This window comes from Solanum dulcamara, chromosome 11, assembly GCF_947179165.1.
Source record: "Solanum dulcamara chromosome 11, daSolDulc1.2, whole genome shotgun sequence".
NCBI classification, from domain to species: domain Eukaryota; kingdom Viridiplantae; phylum Streptophyta; class Magnoliopsida; order Solanales; family Solanaceae; genus Solanum; species Solanum dulcamara.
The window spans coordinates 56,122,095-56,137,243 of NC_077247.1; the positions used below are offsets into that span (position 1 = coordinate 56,122,095).

Here is a 15,149-nt window from a genome sequence, read left to right on the forward strand (position 1 = left end):
GAAACCATTTACTCAAATTTAGTAGGATCTCATATAAACATTCATGATTTTGGGATGATATGGTTATGTTGCGCCTAAGGCTAACTCAACCAAAAGGTAGACCTAATAGGAGAATTGCCCAAAATGAACTAGAGGGGGGATTACAAGAGCCCAACATTGACAAATATAACAATATGGACTGATGGATCTGATTTTTATACCATGTGAAGATGTGACTTTTGAACTTATCTCATATCTAAAAATCAACTCATACGAAAAGAATTGACCAAAACAATATAAGGATACCACAATTCACTCTCACAACCAATGTGAACTTAACAAGTTTAAATGCTTGTTTGGATTGACTTATAGCTTATAAGTTAATATATAAGTCAAAATATTTAAAAATATTTTTGAATCATATCCAAATGTTATAAAATATTTAAAATAAGTCGATCTAAATAGACTCTAACTCAATAAATGCAAGTATCATGAATCCACCACCATTTTTCTTTGAGATATTCACGACACATTCGAAATTATTGAGATGTAACATCCGTGACCATTTTCCACGTGATTGTAAGAAATAATTCAACGTCTTTATTTCATTTTCAATTACTAGTAACTTTTTCATTAGCATTGACGAAGATATTAGGACAATCAGACCATTACATAAAGGTCATCAGAAATTTCAAACTGACATAGGTATTTTAAAGTTTATAACTTTAATAATGGAGTAGTTAGTAAATAATTTGTAATCCAGCATTACAAATACATTAAATATTCAAGTAGATAAAGAAGGCCACCTATAGTAATATACTCATTTGTGATACCTGTTTTTATTATTATTTTTTGTATTGGTTGGACCATGGGAATTGAGATTTGGGATGGACCAAAGAAAAGAAAAATGTAGGGCAGTGTATGCCAGAAAGTTTGATGTTTTGGGTCCATAATTTATCGTCGGTCCAGTACATAGAAAAAGAAAAGAAAAAGGTAATTATGATCATAATTAATTAGGTATGATTATCTGTCTCTCTTACACGTTCTCTTTCTAGACACCCGCGTGCTGCTCTGCACAGTAAACATAAACTTAGATTCTCTTCTATGAAAAAATTTAAGACTCCTTTGACCATGCAATTGTGTTTTCTTTATATTTTTTCAAAATAAAATTAGAAAAAATTCTATGGATTTGAGCACCTAGAAAAATTTATAAAAATCAGCTTACCAAACACTTCTTTTAATCTTTTTTTTTTTTTTTTGTAAACGTTGTTCCAAACAGATTATTGTACAACGCATCCGAAAAATAAACTCACCTTAATCTAAACATTTTTTAGTATATTTGATCAAGATTTTAGGAAGTCAGACGTATTTATTTTTGTTTAAAACGCACTTTTAGCGAAAAGTAAATTCAAAATAAACAAATTTTAAAAATTTAGTCAAACAGAAATAGTTATAAATTAACATAATTTAATGAAGACAAGGTGTATGAGTAAGTTTTCTTTCCATGTATCCATTATATTATGTTACTCTGTTTCATAAATTAAAAATATGAGTATGTAAAACTAAATTACAGAATGATTAACCTAGAATGATGCAAAGGACATATAGTAATGACACGTTGCACGCATTTGCGGCTTCAGAAATTTAGGATAGAATTAGGGATGCATGAAATGATAATGACCTACCTAATAAAATGGAAATCATACAAATCCTTCCACGGTTCATTAATTATGATTAACCCAAAGGATAATGACGATCCATTTTAAATAATCCATAAACAAATAGAAAATTCTTTTTTCTTTTTTGTTATGTTTATGCGAGTCCAAAGCCAAATGACTAGGGGACAAGGCGAACAAACTTCGAGACATTATAAAAACAGAGAAATAGGACAAAGGAGAAGCAGGAGACTGAAAATACGTGTTTTGTGGGTTGGCAATAGCATTGGGCTACGTAGCATTTTACTCAGCCCAACGCCATTTTAGCTGATCTATATCAGCGCATCAAACTCAAAATTAGACTAAGTTTAGGAAAATAAAGTACTCTCTTAATTTCATATTAACTGAATTTCAAAGGTAATGTATATCTATTTAAGGATAAAATTTGAATCATATTTTTCTTTATTACCATTTTGTTTAATCAATCTCATAAAGATGATTAAATATGAAATTATAAATACAAATATTCCTTTAATGGAGTATAACTTTATAAGTAGTGTAGTTTAGCTCCCATAAAATTACAAAAACTTCATTAATGCAAAGGTAAATATGAAAAAAGATTCAAACATTTCTCATGAACTTTGAACAATTCAACTATTTTGAACAATGAAAAAAATTCTAGAAATTCAATTAATATGGAATAGATTGATTAATGCTTTTCTCCTGTCACAATTTATGTAGCACACTTTTTCTTTTAAAAATTATTTTTTAAAAATGGCATTTGTCTAAAATTAATAATAACTTAACTTTAAATTTTTTATTTCACCTTTAGGAGTCGTTTGGTAACTGATTTGGAGGTGAATTATAATGATATTAAATCCTAAATAAACAATACCACGTTAGTAGATGGTTAGGAGGAAAGTTATTCGTGTGTAAAATTAATATGATGTTTGATTTGCAATTTAGAAATACGCATAACAAATACTTCATCCGCTCTTTTTTACTTGTCAATTTTTGATTTGGCACATCTATTAAGAAAATCAATTATTGATATGGTGAGTTTTTACCATTTTACCCCTATTAATCACTAAAGCCATAATCCAAATCCAAAACATTTTGATAACAAAGGTATTAACTCTCTCAATAAATTGAGGGTATAATAGGTAAAAAAAAATTGTACTTTCTTGATTAGTAAAATTTGACGAGTAAAAAAGAAAATCAAATTAATTTTTTTTTGATAGGTAAAAGGGAACAGAGGGAGTACAACAACAACAACAACAACAACAACAACAACAACAAACCCAGTATAATCCCATAGTGTGGGGTTTGGGGAGGGTAGAGTGTACGCAGACCTAACCCCACCTTAAAAGGTAGGGCGGCTGTTTCCGAAAGACCCTCGGCTTTAAGAGAGGACAAGATAAAAGGTCAGATAGGGGCAAACATATAGAAAACAAGATGAAAACAGAAATAGCAAAAGGGAAAGTCGTGGTAGAGTGGTGCGGGAAGAAAGAAGCATAACTACAATAAATAAATAAATAAGATAAGATAAGATAGATAAGACAGTCAAAGTACAACGGCGCCACAACTATAAACAGCAATACAATGCAGAAATCAAAAGGCAATAAACAATGATAAAAGGGAACAGAGGGAGTACATGTGTAAATTATAAGAGAATTTATATATTATTTTATGTAGGATAGAAAGGGGAATAACTATTACATGCATAAAATAATATGCAAAGATTTCATAGTTAATTCCTATATTATTAATACTTGCATAACTCTAATCGGTACCAATCGACCTTAAATGAGTTGATTTATATCTGAATTGTGTCTAATCAAACCGTGACGCATAAATTATACACGCATATTTCTTTTGCATACGTTTTATACATGCATATGTTTGGAAAGTGATGCATAAATTGTCAAATAATGACGCATAAATTGAGACGAAAGGAATAATAAACATGTGGACCAAAATAACCAGGGAACCTGAATGACCAAAAATAACCCGAGAACATAGGCAAATCTACCTCTTCTGTAGTATTCTCTTATGTTTTTTCTTTTTAAGAGTTCGCTATTGACCTTTAAAAATTTATTCAATTAAGTTTTTCATATAAACTATACTTTTAAAACAAAATAAATTTCAAGTAACAATAATAACTATATTTTAATCACTAAAATTCTGAATTTCCATAAACGCTGGAGTTGGCAAAAATGGTCATACATATAGATATAGTTTTTCCTTTGTCACTTTCCAAAGCTGTCTGGAATTTGAATCTCCTCGTTTTGGTCCTACTAATTGCTTTACTGTCGTAAATTTAGCATAAGCGGAGGGCTAATTTCGTAACATGCAGTTGTCTTGTTCACGTCGAATAGCCAAGAGGGGAAAGAGATTGAGAAGGACACTTCTTGGGTTTCCCAATAACTTTAATTTATTTATATTCTAATTACACTGATAATCTTCTACCAAAGCACAATTATTAGCAAGATAAAACAAAAATAGTACAGTACCACTCTCAATCCCTTTCTTGTTTTGATTTGAGTTTGTTTTTTTTCTTAATATTCCTAATTTAAAATATAAGTACAATATAGGAATGAAAGCCACTTAATTGTAAGAAAAAAAAACCTAACATGAAAAATGCTGATGCAAACAGGAAAATTATCATATTATGTTACGACTCATTCGAGTTTGGTTATAATGGAACTCTTTTACGCTCATTTTTTAACTGCAAAAATCAGATAGAGATAAAATCTACTTATGGGTAAAATAATTGAGTTTTTGATGCCTTACATATGTGACTTGTCACAGTTCTAGCTTTGGGCTCCACTGGTGATCTAGTATGATGGCCATTTTATATTATTTTTTCTTTATCTGGTTGTATTTTAATGACTGGAGACTAGGGTGCCCTTCGTATAAAGATATCATTTTGTAGGAAACAAGCAGGACCTATCCAGGATTTGGTGGACTAAATTGTACTAAATCGGAAAATTGGGTGGGGGAATAGACAACATATTAATAGCCATTTGCTTCTAAATTAAACTTCTTCTATAATTAAGTACGCATAGTTGCTACTTGAAAAACACACTATAATTAATAATAGAACCTAAAAGTTATAACTTCGTTTCATGAACTCATTGTCTAGCTTAAATTGCTATTCTTACTTGTTTAATTTTTTTTTAATATACCTATTAAGAAAACAATGATTGATATAGTGAGTTTATCATTTTACACCTATGAATTAAAGGTATAATTAAAAGAAAAAAATGTCATTTCTTGATTTTTTTCAAAATTAACAAGTAAAAAAAAAAAATCAAATAAGGAAATATTTGTCAAGTAAATAAAGACAGAGGGAGTATTACGTATTGCACAAAATCTCTTTCATTTTTGAAAGTAAAAACAAATCAAAATGACATGGAATTGTAAAAGCACTTAAATCATACTCCCTCCAATACATTTTAGTTATCACGTTTACTAAAAATAACTTATCCAAAATATTTGTCAATTTTAAAAATTAAGATAGAATAATTAAGTTTGTTTTTTCAATTATACCCTTGTTCTTGAAATAATAAACATATGGAGTATTTATTACTTGTAGAAAACCTAGATATGAAGAGTACATACACAGTATGTTATGATGGTTTAAATTAGCTGAATCTTGTTTTCATATACATTTCCTACTTGCTTTTATTATGTTTGATATGTTTTACTAGATCTGAAAATATCAAAAACGATATTTTTTGTCTTCTCAAGATAGAAGTAAATAGAGTATAATAGTCAAGACACATTTTTTATCAATAGTTTTTGAGAACTTATAAAATAAAAACACAATAACTAAAATGGATCGAAGAGAATAGTGATTTTATTATGTAGTATCATTTTATGCCTGACTTAGAAATTTCAAATCCCACTAAAAGCTCTCCTCTATTGTTACTTTTTTCTGGCATACTCAAAGCCCCGCGCTGACCAAAAAAATTGTCGAAAAAGAAGAAAGGGCTTTCCTTAAGAATCGCATGTTATCTACTACTTACAAAACTAACCTAAAGATGAGAAAACTACAGACGGTAATGCAAAATGTTTTAATAGCCTGAGAAGGAGATAAAGATATGTGGACTGCGTTTGTGTGTAATGTGACAAACGAATTGAAAGGAATTTTAGGTCTCCCAAATTTTCTTTTTAGCTAATGAAATCTCTTTAACTATTTAACTCGAGAAAAAGCAAGACCAAGAGTTGTTTTTTCTACTTTTTATCTGTGAAAAGATGATGTAAATGTTAGCAACTTTATTATTTTAAGGAACAAAAAAGTTGGTACGTTACAAAAGGAGTTGGGGCCTCAATCAGACACTCACTATTCAGTACAATCTCACAATTCAAAATAGTTCTTTATAATCCCCCTCCTTTTATTTATTTACTCAAAACAAAAGAAAATCGTAGCAAGAAGAATATACACCAAACCAATTACCTCACTCTCACTGAGTGAAACCGCAAACCAAACAGTTGGTGGGCATTAGACTGAGGAAGGAAAATGCGTCTTCTTCTACTTCTTTTTCTTCTTCTTCTTATGCATTTCACTGACTTCTCTGCCGGTAAACAACCCCGGTTACCGGAATACCAGGCTTTGCTTTCCCTGAAAACTGCCATTACCGACGACCCACAGTTAACTCTTGCTTCATGGAACATATCCACCAGTCACTGTATGTGGAATGGTGTCACGTGCGACACGCATCGTCACGTGACCTCTCTTGATATCTCTGGTTTTAATCTTACCGGCACTCTTCCGCTGGAAGTTGGGAATCTTCGTTTCTTACAAAATTTCTCTGTTGCTGTTAACCAGTTTACTGGACCTATCCCTGTTGAGATCTCCTTTATTCCAAATCTGGGATACCTTAATCTTTCTAATAACAACTTCGGAATGGAATTCCCTTCGCAGTTAACCCGTTTGCGTAACCTCAAAGTGCTTGACCTTTACAACAACAATATGACAGGTGAACTTCCTCTTGAGGTGTATCAGATGACAAACCTGCGACATCTCCACCTCGGCGGGAACTTTTTCGGTGGTCGCATTCCTCCGGAGTATGGAAGATTCCCGTCTCTAGAGTACCTCGCAGTTTCAGGCAATGCACTGGTAGGAGAGATACCACCGGAGATTGGAAACATCACGACGCTTCAGCAGTTATATGTAGGATACTACAATGCCTTCACCGGTGGGATTCCACCGGAAATAGGGAACTTATCGCAGCTCCTCCGTTTTGATGCTGCTAACTGTGGACTTTCCGGGCGGATTCCACCGGAGATTGGCAAGCTTCAGAACCTTGATACCCTCTTCCTGCAAGTGAATTCTCTAGCTGGGTCCTTAACTCCGGAGATAGGTTACCTTAAGAGCTTGAAATCATTGGATCTATCGAATAACTTGTTCTCTGGCGAGATACCGCCGACATTTGCGGAGCTTAAGAATATCACTCTTCTTAATCTTTTCCGGAATAAGCTTTATGGGTCAATACCAGAGTTCATAGGGGACTTGCCGGAGCTAGAGGTGTTGCAGCTTTGGGATAATAACTTTACTGGAAGCATTCCACAGGGGTTAGGCACAAATAGCAAGCTCAAAAATCTTGATCTCAGTTCCAACAAATTGACGGGAAATTTACCCCCAAACATGTGCACAGGCAACAATCTAGAGACAATAATCACTCTAGGTAATTTCTTGTTTGGCCCAATTCCTGAATCTTTGGGTAAGTGTGAATCACTTGGTCGGATTAGAATGGGAGAGAATTATCTCAATGGGTCAATTCCTAAGGGTCTGTTAAGCCTGCCACAGCTCACACAAGTTGAACTTCAGAATAACATTCTCACTGGTACATTTCCTGATATTTCTTCCAAATCTACCAGTCTTGGGCAGATTAGCCTTTCGAATAATCACCTAACTGGACCTTTGCCACCGAGCATTGGAAACTTTGCTGGAGTCCAAAAATTGCTTCTTGATGGGAACAAATTTTCGGGGCGAATTCCAGCAGAAATAGGAAAGCTTCAACAGCTATCCAAAATTGATTTCAGTCACAACAACATTTCTGGACCCGTGGCTCCGGAGATCAGCCAGTGCAAGTTGCTGACTTATGTTGATCTCAGCAGGAACCAGCTTTCGGGTGAGATTCCTACTGAGATCACAGGTATGAGGATACTTAACTACTTGAACTTATCGAGAAACCACTTAGTTGGGAGTATTCCTGCCCCTATTTCTAGTATGCAGAGTTTAACTTCTGTTGATTTTTCATATAACAACTTTTCTGGTTTAGTTCCGGGAACTGGGCAATTTAGTTATTTCAATTACACATCATTTCTGGGCAATCCAGATCTTTGCGGACCCTATTTGGGCCCTTGCAAAGAGGGTGTTGTTGATGGGGTTAGTCAACCTCACCAACGAGGAGCCTTATCGCCTTCGATGAAGCTTTTACTTGTTGTTGGTTTGCTTGTCTGTTCTATTGTGTTTGCTGTTGCTGCAATTATGAAGGCCCGATCTTTAAAGAAGGCAAGTGAGGCTCGTGCCTGGAAGCTCACTGCTTTTCAGCGCCTAGATTTTACTTGTGATGATATTTTGGATAGCTTGAAGGAGGATAACATTATTGGAAAAGGAGGTGCTGGTATAGTCTACAAGGGGGTAATGCCGAGCGGGGAACATGTAGCGGTTAAAAGGTTGCCGGCTATGAGCAGGGGTTCGTCTCATGATCATGGGTTCAATGCAGAGATACAGACTCTTGGGAGGATCCGACACAGGCACATTGTTAGATTATTAGGGTTCTGCTCGAATCATGAGACAAATCTTTTGGTTTATGAGTACATGCCTAATGGAAGTCTTGGGGAAATGCTTCATGGCAAGAAAGGCGGTCATTTACATTGGGATACCAGGTATAAGATAGCCGTGGAGTCCGCGAAGGGTCTTTGCTATCTCCATCACGATTGCTCTCCTTTGATCCTCCATCGTGATGTGAAATCAAACAACATTCTGCTAGACTCCAACTTTGAAGCTCATGTTGCTGATTTCGGACTTGCTAAGTTCTTGCAAGATTCAGGGACGTCAGAATGCATGTCTGCTATTGCTGGTTCTTATGGGTATATTGCTCCAGGTATTTTATAAAAGTCTTTATATCTTGACATTCTTAGTTTCTAATGTGTTCAAATTTATTTTTGTCACATCATGCCATGCGAGTTTGGTGCCGAAGTTTCAAACTTACTGATGAACTAAAATTTATCAGCTGAGACTAGGTACCAGTCTGTTAAAATGAAGCTTTGGTGTTCTAAACATCATAAATGTGCTATCTTGTATTTCCACAGCTAATTATGTTAAGAAGACGGACAGTATTAGGACATGGATAGTTGAGGTCCTTGGACTAGTAGTAAACTAGAGAATAGGGCCTTCTTACTTTCAAAAAGGATTTCTAACTACTTCGGTGTTGGTTCGGTTGGAATTTATTATGTAACTTGGTAAGTAAGTCAAATGTAGCATGTTCCTGAAGCAAAGTAGGGGTGGCTTAAAAAAAAGGCACGTGCCTTAGGACCCCAAATTTGAGGGGGCCCATTTTTCAGCAATAATAGGTTATAAATTATTATTTTTAACAAATATTGAATACTATTTGTTGAAAGGCAAACTTTTCATATAAAATGAAAGAATTATTAGAAGAAACTTGACATATTTGGAGTACTATGTCTTATGAAAGATAATTTAAAATAAGAATGGTTATATTATCAACTTGAAAAAAATATATTAGAAGAAATTAATTATATTAAAGGCCTCCATTTGATTTTGGCCTTAGGCCAATAATCTGTTTGAGACGCTCCTGAAGCAAAGCAACATTAAATAAGTGGTACTGGTACTTGAACTATTCACATTGTTGGAACAGGTAACGGGATGTAAAACTCTGATTTCTTGTTTAGTTATCTAACAAACTTGCTGATTGCTAGCAATTATCTGTTCTGCTCTTATTATATACTTCTCAATAACATCTTATTTTTCATTTTTGCAGAATATGCTTACACGCTAAAGGTTGATGAGAAGAGTGATGTATATAGCTTTGGTGTGGTGCTATTAGAACTGGTAAGTGGCAAAAAGCCAGTTGGAGAGTTTGGTGATGGTGTTGACATAGTCCAATGGGTTAGGAAAATGACTGATGGGAAAAAGGACGGAGTTCTCAAGATCCTTGACCCAAGACTCTCAACAGTTCCCCTTAGTGAGGTGATGCATGTCTTCTATGTAGCATTGCTGTGTGTTGAAGAGCAGGCTGTGGAACGCCCCACCATGCGAGAGGTAGTGCAAATACTAACTGAGCTTCCCAAGCCACCAGGTGCAAAATCAGATGACTCAACCGTCACTGCTCAGTCGCCCCCACCATCAACCTCTGCATTAGAGTCCCCAACCTCAATTCCCGGGGACTCAAAAGACCACCATCAGCCAACACCTCATTCACCTCCACCTGACCTACTCAGTATCTGATTTGCAATGTTCTTGAAATAGGAGTGTTTTATTTAGTTTGATTCTCTAGTTCTATTATGAATTGTGCTAGTTTTTGTTCTTTTTTCAAAAAAATAGGGTCTTTTTGGGCTCAGAGGTTTAATGCTCAGAAGTTTTCCTCTTGTACAGTAAGATTGGTGGAGTTTTCTCAAGTGTATTAATGGAAAATTTCCCTTCATTTGCTATTCTTGCTTGTTTAAGTTTTTTAGTGCAACTTGTCTTAACCTGACAGTTTAGTTAATGCCTGAAAAGCAGGGTCAACAAATCTACAACTTAAGTCAAACTAAAAGAAGAGAGAATGTGTTTAATAATACTATGGCTACCGGGTAGTGGCTCTGTTTAATCTCTTATTTTATACACCTCTGGGTTGATGAGAGTAGATTATTTTGTACTGTATGATTTAATTATTGGTAGTATTAGGCTTTCCTAGAAGGGAGAGAATTGACTCTCAGGTGTCTTTCAATTACTAAGAATAATGGGTTCAGTTGAAACAGTGATTAAAAAACCTTAAGCCTCTGCTACATTAAGAGACTTTATTGTGCTCTTGAATTAAATTCGATCCGTATTCGAGTGGGCATCATAGAGTCAAATGAGTGTTGGAATACCCTTAAAAGAAGTATAGAGCAATAAAATCTTGTCTCATTTGAAGAGAATCTTTTGCATTAATATCTTTGTGGATCCGCCATAACTGATCTTATGTTGGCATGGCCATGAAAATGAAGCATGAGGTCCAAAAATAAGACGAAAAATCATGTTACGTGGGGGGCCTCTACAATGTAGGGTCAACTGTTACAATGTTTTCATGTGCCTCACATGCCGGGAAACACCCCTTTTTGGTTTTAAAATTGTACATTTGGTTTCTCCACTGAGAAGTGGAAGAAATTTAAAATTTATGAGTTTTGAACTTGTTAAATTCATAGTTTGTTTTTCAGTTATTGGGTTGCAATTTAATTTTTATACTTGTTAAATGAAATTCTTAATACAAATCTTGAATGGATTAAGCAAAAGTTATTAAGTTGTTGGCTCCTATTAGTACTCTAACTCCCCTTGTTCAAAGTTGCCACACATTAATGGGCTCCATGAACCGTGATTGATAAACCTAATTTCTTTTGACCAGTTAATTTTATTTTTATTTTTATTTTTTACATTATAGAATGTTATGCCTAAGTTAACAACTTATGGCACACAATTGTGTAGTTGGCTTCTAAGTACTCCATATACTATGTGACTGTGTTTGAATCAGATGCGGATTTTGCTGTATTTATTTGACTTATATTAATGCTAGTGAAAAATGAAAAGTACTTTTATTAGTATAGTTGATTGTCTCTAGTCCAATATAAATGAATTGTTGACTTGTAACACACATTTTAAGAAATAATAATAAAAGAGTAATTTTATGATATCACTCTTATTAATTATAAATTATATAAATATTGGAAAAAATAAATAGCAATATTTAATAATAAAAAAAAAATATTGAAGTGATATGACAACAACAAAACAAATTAAAGGAATCCCAAGAAATTACTAAGGTTTGTGTAATTTTGTTGGTTGTATCATGCAACATGCGCTCGTAACAAAAACATAAATTCTCCGTCGGTGATGGATAGATAATTTATTGAAGTGATATGACAACACTAAAACAAATTAAAGATTGATTTTTGGTACAATGTTGTGATGGCCTGGCTGGCCGTGATTGTTGGGTTTTCTTTACCCTTTTTTTTTTGACGTAGGATTTGATACGAATTTCTTGTCCTGTCACTTGAGACGTAGGCCATTACTACAGGTTTCGTCTTTTTTGTTTTGTAATTGTTTTTGAGTTTTAGCTTTTGGGTGTAAATGTATGTACTACTCGATCCCTAGTAAAAAATTCAAATTTTGGGTAAAATAATTATGGACTTGTTAGTGCTTGGGCTAATATATATTTGGAAATAATTTCAATCAACATCCATTACATTTAATGAGATTAGTTTATATCTTCATGCTACTGTTTAGAACAAAAGTTTCAATTTCTTTTTTAATTTCTTTGTTAAAGTTTGTACTCAGTTAACATAAAATCAAACGGAGATAACTTACAACTCAATTGAACTTTCAAATACAATCTTTTGTTTGATTTTACTTCAAGTAGAGAATAACTTTGAAGAGGGTTTGATAATCTGGTTGATTGTTGAAGTTACAAAATTAGATTTAGTTCCTAGCGGTTGCACGAGTTTGTAATTTGAATTCTGTTGAGACTCATTGATTTAGTGAAATAGGGACAAATCTTGCATAAGTATGTCCGTCATGGTTTTTCACTCTTGTGAGCCGGATGTTTTCCATGTAAAAATATTGTAATTATTTTTCCTTTGTTTAAATGTCATTAAATTATTAGGGTGAAAAAGATAATTTAACTTGGTCCATTAAAAAATTAGGAAGTGCACAAAATATCAGTGTATATAAATAAATATATAAAAAAAAATGCAATTATGCAGACTAGACATATTGTGATTGACGTTTCAACTTTAATATTTTGCTTGCTACTTGCACTAGTGGATAGTGAGTAGTGACTTCATTCATTCACTCCAATGCATTAAACACTGAAATGTGAGCTGATAAAATTCATGGAAAGAAATGACAAGACATAATAATATATTCGAGGATCGGTGTCTGCCCAAATCCTTGTATACGCAGTGAAGTTACGTCTTTTTTGCTAAGGGGTTTTCTTATTTCAAAACACTTCAGTTTTAAAATTAGGACAAAAACATCAATTACCAAATGACAAACATTTTCTTGGCTGATTATATATCACTATCGTAGTCTTTAAAAAAAAAATCAAAACCGTTGGAAGATAATATGTTTTTACTCAGAATGTAAAAATTGAAGATGAAGACATTGTATTTGGAAATTTTCTCCATGTATCCTTTTTCATCAGTCTAGACATCTATTTATATACAATGCTATGTAATAGAAACAAAATAGAAATAGACAAAACTAATTACACTTGTCCTATTCTAATTTGTCCAATATGTAACAAACTTTGATTCTTGGTCACATGACCAGATTTAAATTTGTTATAATTTTAATCTAATGGTGGAGATTTTAATCTATCAAGTGTGTGTTGTGTGGCTGAGATGAATCCAGCTGGCTGATCATTTTTGTTTCTTGTTTCAGTCAAAGTAAGAGTTGAGTCTCTTACTTTCAAAGCAACACCAACACACACATCCGTCTTCTTCACTTCTCTCTCTCATTACCCTAGTATTTGCAAGCCGTTTTCTTCATTGCTCTTTCTCTTTTTCTCCGTGTTTTCATGGGGTTGGGGTTCTGTACTCCAACAAAGAATGGTACAGATTCCATATGCATTATTGGTGTATCGACGATTAGTTATCACTTCAACATCCTCTGATTTGATGCTTAATAATACTGCAACAATCAAATTTCGTCATTTTTGTAGTGCTAAGTGATTTGTTAATTTTCAGCAAAGTGGACGGTCTTGAATTATATGACCCACTTTTATGTTGTTTTTTAAGATTTGTCAATTTTGAGCAAAGCTGTATTGAATTATATATATGACCCACTTGCACGTAATTTAATTTATTTGGTTCTTTTAAGTATTTAGAACTTAAAATGATCACATTTATCTTTTTCCCGATATTTTTTTACTGGAAAATTTCATTTACTGAACTTACCGTGTGAGAAGTTGCACTTAAAGAGTATTTAAGAGTTATACTGGTAAATTAAAGTATTAAACTCTATAACTTCTAAGAAAAATGAAATTGTTCATTCAAGTAAGTGTTTTTTTTTTTTTTGGAGGGGGTGGGGGTGTTTCTGCATATAGATATTCTTCATCTTTTTTTTTTTTGGTAGAATATATATATATATTCTTCATCGAAAGTTAAGGGGGTTGGTTTTGCAGTATCAAAGTGTTGCACGTAGTTTTTTAACGAAAAGTAACACAATGATGTACCTAACTCCACCAGACACATGTCAATTTTCAATGCAATTTAATTGATTATAACAGGTTATTATTTTATTATATATTGAGGTTAATTATCATATATTTGGTGTGCTATGAAAAGTTCAAAAATAAAAATTAAGTGATCATCCATAAAAATATCAACCATGCGTACTTACGCTGAGAAACTTGCGCAATTACCAACTTCCATCCTTCAAAATGGAACGACTCCTCTCCATTACTCTTTTAATTTTTTTTTATTTTGTCAAGTACGATAAGAGTCATGTGTTTTATTTAATTTTTAAAGGTTAAAATTACATTAAATAAATAAGTATCATAACCATAATTAGGTGAATAAATTTTGGAAAATACTCTACAAATTAGATAAGAAAAAGCTATTCTTCACAAATTTTGATACATATTAATATTATTAATTTTATCTTATATTTCTATATTCAAATATTAAAATTGTCAAATATGAATAATAACGTAGTTGTTTAGTCAGATAAACAGTAATCTTTGAAAATATTTTCTGCTTTAGAACAGTTTTTTCTTTTATTTCACAAAACAAAAAAGAACAAAAAAGAATTATTTTTGAAAAAAAAAACGAATTCTTCTTTTTCTCTTACACAGTAGCCTACACTCATTTAAATATTAGTAACATATAAGATTTCTTTATTTTTTTCTCCAAATACCGTAGCCTCGAAAAATTAATATATGAATATAAATTATAAGATGATATTAATAAGTATCAAAATTTGTGGAGAATATCTTTTTCTTACCTAATTTGTAGAGTATTTTCCAAAACCTATTCACTTAACTATGTTTATGACACTTGTTTATGTGGTATAATTTTAACCTCTAAAAATTAAATAGGACACATGATTGTCATTTAAATATGTATTTGACGAGATGAAGAGAAGGGAGAAGAAATGGAGAGAAAGGAGTAATGGAGGGGAGCCGAATCCCTTCATAATGTGAAGGTCATACTAGCTTTCTTAAGATTATTTGGGATGCAAACATTAATGTCCTAAAATATGGAGGTCACATGATTCAAAGATTTTAAATTAAAATTTTATCTAAT

General features: G+C 32.9%; 1 protein-coding gene across 1 annotated transcript; it reads left to right on the forward strand.

Moving 5' to 3' along the window:
- Positions 1 to 6,007: 6,007 nt before the first annotated feature.
- On the forward strand, positions 6,008 to 10,319 carry LOC129872090 (leucine-rich repeat receptor-like serine/threonine-protein kinase BAM1). Its single transcript, XM_055946961.1, has 2 exons — positions 6,008 to 8,752; positions 9,650 to 10,319. The coding sequence occupies exons 1-2, from the start codon at positions 6,160 to 6,162 to the stop codon at positions 10,114 to 10,116; spliced, it is 3,060 nt and encodes a 1,019-aa protein (XP_055802936.1). The 5' UTR covers positions 6,008 to 6,159; the 3' UTR covers positions 10,117 to 10,319.
- The last annotated feature ends 4,830 nt before the right edge of the window (positions 10,320 to 15,149 follow it).

Coding starts and splice junctions, on each gene's coding strand:
- LOC129872090 (XM_055946961.1), top strand. CDS start 6,160: ATGCGTCTTCTTCTACTTCTTTTTCTTCTTCTTCTTATGCATTTCACT. Junction 8,753..9,649: donor TTATGGGTATATTGCTCCAG/GTATTTTATAAA, acceptor TCATTTTTGCAG/AATATGCTTACACGCTAAAG.